A 9,575-nucleotide genomic window follows, 5' to 3' on the forward strand; every position below is an offset into this window, starting at 1 on the left:
AAAAAAAAAGTGCTTCCCTGCAGGATGGAATACATTCTTTCTGTATCCCCTCTTTCCCCATGATTCTGAGCGTTGGAGGGCTTGACTACAGATAGGACATGTGCCACAGCAACAGGAGCATCCTGGGGCTTTTGAGTTGAGGCTAGCAACACTGATCAACCGACATAAACACCATAAACACAAACGTTTGTGTTTGACAGGCAGTCCTTTGATAAACAGCAGCAATGGCTTTCCCACGCAGGCCTATCACTTTGCCAGCCACATGTTTTTAATCTACGTTCCCATTAACAGGTGTAAATGAAATGTAAATGTCTCCCTGTGGAGAGAAATTGGGCCTTATATCCGATCAGATAGTTGTTTGTTTCCATAACCATTCCTACCATTATTGCGCTAGACGCAGCTCGTCTGGCACTTCTACCACGAAGGATGAGCCCCCACCACAAGCGTTCCTTTGTAGCTACTTCTGGCACATAGGAGTTAGCTCACAGGAAGACCTTTCAGACCCAATTCTAGGTTGTTTTTTTTTTTTTTCTCCAAGTCCTGCAACCAATGTATACAATGTCTTCAACAATAGGGTCTTACCACTCAGTTCTATAATGCAACCCACAACTGTGGCAACAGCCATCATCTTTTAGGCACTAACACGGCCTCCTTTATCAACACCCCCTAGAAAGGTAACTGACACCTGGTAGTGGGAGTCTCAGTCAACAACCTTGTGGCTTTTGGTAGCATCTGTTTCTACCCTTGCTTATTTGTGAACTAATACCTCCCTGGCACTCACCTGCCTCTCCGATGGTAGCATCTGTTTCTACCCTTGCTTATTTGTGAACTAATACCTCCCCGGCACTCACCTGCCTCTCCAATGGCTTTCCAATCTTCACAACATTCAGAGGTGAGCACTATGTTATCTATTTAACAAAAACCTTTTACAGAGGATGAGCAGGGCAACGTAACATCCTGAACTACAATCTCATAACAGATAGTGAGACTGCAAAGATAACCTCAGTGAATCTGTTGCGGGCAAGGGTCAGGTAATCCCAGAAGTTCACAGCTAAGAAGATACTAAAGTGGAGCACAAGCAAGGTCTAAACACAGCCTGGAAAGGTTCCGTCCGCCCGTATCAGTTACTTCCTCCATCAATCAAGGTCTGTACAAAAACAACGCTCGGAGCCTGTAACTTCACTAGTTCTCTGTGATCTGCGCTCATTCTCTCTGAGCCTTTACGTTTCCATACGGAGGAGCTCTTCCATGGGGACCCTTCACCCCTGATTAACTCATTAATCTGATCAACCCCACCTCCTGGGGCTAAGGGAGAACGTGGTCCTGCTCACCCCTGCTGCAATTGCTGGCTTCCTGGGTCAGAGAGACCCCGGGTTGGCACAGTGGCTGTTGTCTCCCCGTTTGCCACACCTGGTTGTTGGGGGAGTTCCTGGCTGGACAAACCATCTCCACCCTAGCGTAATCTTTTCCTAGAGCAAAATGTAATCTTCTTAGTCTGGGGGATAATTGCCCACCCCTGGGGCAGGCTTGATCATCTGCACCTGTATTGTCCTACCATGGACGTCTTCTGTGAACTCCTCAGACTGAAGCCCTCCAGAACCTCCTTGGTCAGAAAGCATACAGTCTGGCTTTCTATCATTCTTTCCATAGATCTCTAGCTCCACCCAAGTTTTGCCACATTTGTCTTCATGCAATCCAAACAGACCTCTTCCTCTGCTTTGCCTTCTCTTTTCTCTCGCTTTACAGACACTAAAAATGCTGGTCTAAGTCACTTGGGTCTGCCAAAGCCTCTTCTGCTTTATAAAGATCTCGCCCAACCAAGCTGCTAAAGCTCCAACCCTGCCTTGAGGTCCTTGATGAATCTCTTTTCCTTTACTCCTCTGTGAACATAGTTCTATCGCGCCCAGTTTGGGATTCAAACACAGCTTTTCCAATTCCTAATTCCCTTGATAGCACCTGTCCCCTGTCCCCAGCCCTTGATATTTATGGGGACCTCAGAAGGAGATTAAAAATTATTCCTAATAATTCCTCTGATAAACCAGCCCATCAGGAACTCATGTCCCTCACTCTGTATTACAGTTATGCAGCCCTTGCCTTAAGGAGGAATGGACAGATACCTTACTCAGCTTTTCTGCCTCCACAGCAGGCAGACTGATCCCATTAACTCCTGTGTCCCACGCTCTCACAAACCACACTGTGACAGGCTCGTTCATTGATTCAAAAGACTTCTCCCAGTTCCAGCAGCTCGGATGCTGAATGATTCCTGTATGAGACCATTGTTAAGGTTGCCAGGTGGTAGAGGCATGGGCAGGTGGATCTCTGTGAGTTCGAGGCCAGCCTGGTCTACAAGAGCAAGTTCTAGGACAGGCTCCAAAGCGACAGTGAAACCCTGTCTTGAAAAGAAAATCCCCACCTGTATGTTGGGTCACAGATCTTTCTGGCCTCCATGGGTACCAGAAATGCACATGTCTTCGTCGGTGTTCTACTGCTTTGAAGGGACACCATGACCACAGCAATTCTTAGAAAGGAAAGCCTCTAACTGGGCTTACTTACAGTGATAGAGGTTTAGTCCATTGTCGTCATAGTAGGAACATGGTGGCATGGAGTCACGGTACTGGAGAAGGAGCTGAGACTACATCTGGATCTGTATGCACCTAGAAGAAAGAGAGAGACTCTGGACATAGGTTTTTGAGACCCCCAAAGCCCATCCCCAGTGACACACTTCTTCCAACAATGCCACATCTGCTGTAACACTACCACACCTCCTGATCCTTCTCAAGTAGTGCCACTTTCTGATAACTAAACATTCAAATATATGAGCCTATCAGGACTACCCTTATTCAGACCACCACCTGGTACAGAGACATAATGCAGACAAAACATCCACACACGTACAATAATAAAAAGAAAAATGGTGTGTTAATATGCAGAAGGGGACTTCTGAACCCTCCGAATGTAAAGACAAGGGCAACAGAAAGCTTTTCTGGAAGATGCATTGTAGTTTTCCAGGCACACAAGCAAAGAAGTAATTTTAAGAATAAGTGTATAGATACACACAAGCAGAGTACATGTGATCTGGGGAATTCCAGGAGTAGCTCAAGGTGGCATAAGTGAAAGCCATGTGTGGTGTTAATTTATTTTAAAAGGCCTGTCTCACATATAGACGTGAAAATGTGTTAAAGAGCTTATTTCTCTCATCAAGTACATTTTGTAACTACTAGTTCACAGCTTAAGAATAAAGAACAAACACATTTATGAATCAGGATTATTGAAATGGTTATGGAAACAATTTAAGTATAAGTAGAAATTAATTTCTTTGCAATAAGATGGAAAATTGATTAAGCTATTAGAAAGAATGTACATGTGTATAGACTATTATTTTGAGTTTCTGTCACTTCAGCTGTTTAAAAAGGAAAACGACAGGAAATGGTGGCACACACCTTTAAACTAGCACTTGGGAGGCAGAGGCAGTCAGATGTCTGTGAGTTTGAGGCCAGTCTGGTCTACAGAGTAAGTTCCAGGGCAGCCTGACCTAGAAACAAGAAAGCTCAATGCACCAGCAACAATTGGAAGTGTGCCTGTTTTGCATAGTTGTCCACTGAAGGTCAGTAAAGACACCAGGGAAGTAAGATAATAACCGACTAAACAATCACAGACAGGCACGTTAGACAGGATCCAAAAAAGCACACAAGGAGTTTAAACTCTGTTCTAATCTTTAAGTGAAGGACGTTCATGAAGGGTCAGGGTGGGAGGTGCCAGCGTCCTCCTTCAATGGAGAGGCAAGGCCTGGCAAGCTGTTCAGGTTTGGCTGAACTGGGCAGGGATGGAGACATCCAATAAAATTTAGAAGCGTGACGTTGTAGGTCAAAGTCTGCGGGCCAGAGAGACAGTAACGGCAAAGGGAGGGGAGGAGAAGTGACAAACACCGAAAATAGAACCGATTAGATTTGGCAAATTTATGTGCGAGGGATCCAGGAGAGCATTTAGAAGTTTCTCTCCACCAACAGAAGAGAAGCAATATTTTAGAGAAATAAATGGTATTTTGCACGTCTGAAGCTGGGGTGGGGGGCCTGGGCTACCTCTATGGAAGTGAAGGTATTAGGAAGAAAGCGACAGTGGGCACCCGGGAGACTAAGGGAGTAGTTAGAGGCCATTTAGGTAGACTATGGTTAGGTTAGTCGGGGTGCCTGGGAGAAGGCGCCCAGGTATCTCCGGAACGTTCAGGTCTGGAGGAAGGAGGGGGAGGACCACCGGGGTGACATCCACAAATCCGACGGTGCAATGAGGCCCTGTCACCTCCAGCAGCAGCCAGGGCCCTCGACGGAGCATGTGGCCAGGCGGACCGCGAGGCACCAAGCCGGTTGCCTCCAGCCGAGCCCAGCCCGCTCCACTTCCGCTTCCTGCCGAGTCGGTAGGCGGTGCGGTGCGGTGCGGTGCGCAGCCAGGCCCAGGGCGGGCAGTGGGCTGTGTCCCGCGGTGGAAGCAGCGGTCGAAGCAGCGGTCGCGGACCTGGGGGCCTTCTAGGCTCCCGAGAGGGGCTAGACGAGAGGCGGTGAGCAAATGCGGCCACCAACGCCGCCCTCGGGCCCCACCACGGTCCCAGGACGCGAAGGCGAAGCCCGAGGCCAGAGGAAGCGAAGCCTCCCGCTGACGCCAGAGCCGGGCAAGGTGGGAGGCTGCAGCCTTGAGGCCAGGGGGCGCGAGGAGGAGCGCAGGCAGAAGAGGAGAGTGGTGGCCCAGGCTCCCGGGAGAGAGGAGACAGAAGGTGACAAGTTGGGTGAGACATCCGCCGCCTGGAAGGCAGCGAGCGGAGGGGCCGGGGACCCGGTGGGCCTTCCTTGCAGAGGAGCAACGAAGGAGGTGAAGCTCCCTTTTCACCCCAGAAGACACAGTAAGAGAACTGGGGGCCACATCTCAGCTGCCCTCAGTCTTTGTTTACGGCTAGTCTTTAGTTGATTTTGTGTGGGCGCTACCAGTGCACGGGATGGATGAGAGGCGGGGTGGGAAGAATTTTCCTATAAAAGTATACGTTCATTTAGGAGCTCGTCATTATAATGGCTGTAGAAGGAATTAATAGCAGTGGCTTAACTTAACTAGGGTAAAATGATGTTATTAAGGTTTTTCTGCCGTTTTAGAATTTATAGAGGTTTAGTTGTAGTTCTTAAAGATGGCCACAGTGATGCACACCCATAATCCTGAAGATGGGAGGCTGAAGCAGGAGAATCTCAAATTTGGGGTCAGCCTGGGCCAAAACCTGTTTGAATTTTTTAAAATATTTAATATTAAAATCAGTTTGTGTTTCTAAACAGCTCTTCAGGGAAATACAAATGGATGGCTTCACAGGTTTTCTGTTAACTGGTGTTGCTTTTTTTCTGCCCGGTATAAAATGTCTTCTGGTATGTTTTTCTTTCTTTCTTTCTTTCTTTCTTTCTTTCTTTCTTTCGTTCTTTCTTTTTTTTTTTTTTTTATCAGCCAAAGAGAAAGGAAAAGTTACTGAAGCCCCAAGTGATGATCCACAGCCAGGGACTGACCTGGTAAGAAAGGCGCCATTAACCAGTTCGGAGTCTTTACAAACAGTGGAGTGCAGTGAATTTCAGACTATGGCTTTCTTACAGTCTTTGGCTAAGGAAGATTTGGTAGACGATATTAAAAGAAAGATTCGAATTAAGAAATGTAAAAGTTTAGAAAATCCACCTCTCAAAATAACTAAGGACGAGGCATTACAAAATATTAAGGTTGAATTCCAAGATGAACTGTACAAGAATACTCCGAAATATTCTTGTAATAGCTTGTCACCTGGAGTAGAAAAAAGTTGCAGTTTCCAATCACCTAATCACAGTTTCCTCCATTCTGAGGGTTTTGATAATGAAAACAACTTTGAGCATGAACCTCAAGGTATATGTGTGCACACAGCAGAGAACTCTTCGAAGTTAAAGAAAGAAAACCTTAGGCATGCTGCAGAGAAGAATGATAAGCTGTCAAAAATGGAAGGAAATGTAATAGCCAATAAGTTACTGCTTGAAGAAAGTCGTTTATACCAAAATAAAAACAGTGGCTTGATTTCTTGCCTTCAAAGTGAAAAAAACAAATATTCGGTAGAGGAGAACAGCGCTGGGAGAAAACACAGAAAAAAGATGAAACTGTCTGAAAAAGAAGAAAAAGTTATTGATCTTAATTTCTCTAATGTGTATAACAATTCAGAGTTGGTGTTACAAGAAAACCAAATGGATGTGGAAGGGAAAGAAACAGAGGCCTTAGAGCCTAAAAAGAGTTTCCTAAAAGCTTTGAGAAAAATAAGCCATAATACGCTCTCTCCAGTGGACCATTTATGTCTCCCAGAAGCAGTAGAGAAAACAAGTCCCAGACATCAAGTAAATACTGTGTTTCAGAAAGCCTTTGAATCACGTTTGAAAGAGGATATAAAAAATACTTCAGAGTTCTTAGGATGCAAAAGTATGGATCCAGAAGAATATTTTAAATCAGTGATAAGCTCTTCGGCAAGATCAGCTAGTGATAGTCACCGTATGGGGAAAAGATCTCCATGGGGAGATTTGAGAAATGAAACTGAAGAGCCAAAGGTAAGCTGTCGCAGAATTATACCAATGACTGGTAAAAGAACTTGGCCTTTTTATTCTTGTGCTAGAATAACAGTCCAGTGTTGGAAAAAGACTTCCCTGTCAGGTTTAAATTTCTCACTTCCAGGATCTCTGGAAAATGGTAGGCAACATGAGTCTATCATACACCAAACAAATCAGAGTCCCTTAATCGACTCCAAGCTGTTACAGCAACCCTTAACAGAAAGAACCATTGACTCCTCAAATAAAGAAATGTATGATTCTGATTTAAACTGTTTGTCTTCAGTTTCTTCAGTAGAACCTACTTTGATGGTTATAAAGGAAGCTGTACCCAATGATAAAAAGATAGAGGAACCCAGAAATGGGACAGAGGTAGTTTCTAATGCTACTGAAGACACCCAGTTAACTAATGTAACTCAAAGCTTAACAGGAAATAAGAAAAAGAGAGGGAATTTATCAAAACTTAATTTGGCAATGGCATCCCAAGAAAGCCAGGAAGCAAATAACATTGCAAACAAAACTATTCATCGAAAAGCTTGCATTACTAAGCAAACACTTATGGCTCCAGATTTGGTTAAAATATTAAACACGGGACGGCTGGCTAATTTTAAAATCCCTTTACTAAAGAACAAGACAGGAAAAAGAAAAGAAGTGAATGCCAGGTCATGTGAGAGAGATGCTTACAGTCCCCTAGAGCTACTAGACAATTTGTGTGGAGTAGAAGCAAAGCAAAGCAGAAATAAGGAAAATATCTGCACAACAACTTCAGGACCTCAGTCTTTGAATATACCTAAGAGTGTCACTCCAGGGCAAGCCATTTCTCACTCATTCTACAATAAGAATTCCTGTACTTCTCCAAACTTTGCAAAGAAATGTTATGATAATAAAGCGTATAATCATGTCTCTGAACCTGGCAATATTATTTCTAATAAGGAGACTATGTCTCTCAAAATTGAAAATAATGCTTTTTCTTGTGATCTTGGGTTTATTGAGCAAAGTTCATTCTGTTCTAAGGAACAAGAAGCATTTGTGCCAATTCCTTCTGAAGTAAGTGGTAGAAAAATGACTAAAAGCATTTCAGAACTCAAATTGGGATTTCCAGATATTCTTAAAGCATATGAAGATGATGTCCTCTTAATTGATGTAATTCAAGATGACCCGGAGCTCTTCGGAATCTCCAGTGAAGGGGAACTCTCATTTGCTTCAGAAGTCTCCAAGATAAACCAAGAGCCCAGTGTACCTGAAGAGCACCCGCTAGCAGACTTTAAGCACATGCAGCTTCCAGGGAAAAAAGAAGCAGGTGATTTGAGGTATGCATATTCAAGAATGCCTTTGGTTCAAGTGATTGTTGGGGGTCCAAAGCTCCTTTTTAAGTATTTATTAAACACGGTGTATTACTGCTGATACCTAAAACTTTCGTTATGCTGAAGTAAAGGATGTATGTTTTACAGATTAGTTTTTAAATTGAAGATTATTTATTAAGTGACTTCATCAGTTGAGTTTATTTTCATGTTCTTCATTAAACATGTAGCTAAGCTCATTTGAACCAATTTACTAATGAATTAGCCCATTTTTCTGTGGATTCCTTGTTAGATATTTTAAAAATCATTTTTTCAGGGCACAGAAAAGCCTTGAAGTTTATTTGAAACAAGACTTGGAAGTGGAGCCGGGCGATGGTGGCACACGCCTTTAATCCCAGCACTCGGGAGGCAGAGGCAGGCGGATCTCTGTGAGTTCGAGACCAGCCTGGTCTACAGAGCTAGTTCCAGGACAGGCTCCAAAGCCACAGAGAAACCCTGTCTCGAAAAACCAAAAAAAAAAAAAAAAAAAAAAAGACTTGGAAGTGTAATTAAAAAGTATACTAGTTTGCAGAGGGAAGTGTTTTAAGCCATCATTGCCTTGGTAGGACTAGTTTACCTGAAGCAGTTCTACTGTGCTGTAACCTTTGTGCTTGGGAACATGGCCTGTTCTGGTTGATACAAAAGTTATGTAATATCACATTTGACTACATTTTTATAATCCTTTAAGCTCTGGTTTATATTTGTATGCAACATTGGTTAGTTCAGCCCTCATCACCCAGTTACTTCTCAGTGATTAGGTCCACCTGGGGATCAGCCCTTTAACACACAAGTATTTTGTTTTTTGTATTTTGAGACAGGGTTTCTCTGTGTAGCCCTGGATGTCCTGGCCAGCCTCCAATTCACAGAGCTCTATAGCACAATTAATAAAAATTCAGAGACAGAAATTGGGGTTCAACCTGAAGGTCAGAAAAGCAAAACAGCCAGTCACTGACTTTTACCTTTACCTCAGTCTGAAATGGCGATCCTGCCTCCAGGAATCTCAGAGTGAGACTGTGTCTGAGAGCTGTCTCCTCCCATCTTACAGTCCTCTCTACGGCTGGGATTCAGGGCATGCACCACCACCTCCCCGTTTCTATGGCAGACTAGTATGGCTACTGGGTTTAAAAGTGTGTGTCACCACTGTCTGGTCTGTAAGGCTGATCAGTGGGGCTGTTTTACTCTCTGATCTTCAGGCAAGCTTTATTTATTAAAATACAAATGAAATATCACCTGTCTCTGTCTCCCAAGTACTGAGATTAAAAGTGTGCGCCACCACTGCCCGGCTCACACAGCCCTTACAAGTGGCACTTCACAGTCCTCATAACAGGGCTCAGTAAGATGCAGTTATTAGGGGCCTTTGGAAAACCTGCTATTTCATGATTTTATTTCATTTGAAGAATAAAAGGGAAAATTAAATCCTACATTTTAGAATAACATCTTGAGGTTGCAGAGATGGCTTAACAGTTAAGAGCATTCGCTGCTCCTCTACAGGGCCCAGGTGTGAGTCGCAGCCCTCTGTAGCTCCAGTTCCAGGGCACCCAACATCCTCTCTGAGCCTCTGTGCAAGACATGCACATAGTATACAGACGTACATGTAGGCAGACATGCACATAGTATACAGACGTACATGTAGGCAGACATGCACATAGTATACAGACGT

At 44.0% G+C, this 9,575-nt stretch overlaps 1 protein-coding gene across 1 annotated transcript in view; it reads left to right on the plus strand.

Moving 5' to 3' along the window:
* Positions 1–4,552: 4,552 nt before the first annotated feature.
* Topaz1 (testis and ovary specific PAZ domain containing 1) overlaps positions 4,553–9,575 on the plus strand; it is an 85,470-nt gene continuing 80,447 nt past the window's right edge. The window contains exons 1-2 of the mRNA XM_005348145.2: positions 4,553–4,777; positions 5,473–7,885. Of these exons, the coding sequence (XP_005348202.1) occupies positions 4,561–4,777; positions 5,473–7,885 (2,630 nt within the window). The 5' untranslated portion in view covers positions 4,553–4,560. The remainder of the gene's footprint in view (positions 4,778–5,472; positions 7,886–9,575) is intronic.

This window comes from Microtus ochrogaster, chromosome 5 (assembly GCF_000317375.1).
Source record: "Microtus ochrogaster isolate Prairie Vole_2 chromosome 5, MicOch1.0, whole genome shotgun sequence".
Classification (NCBI taxonomy): Eukaryota; Metazoa; Chordata; class Mammalia; order Rodentia; family Cricetidae; genus Microtus; species Microtus ochrogaster.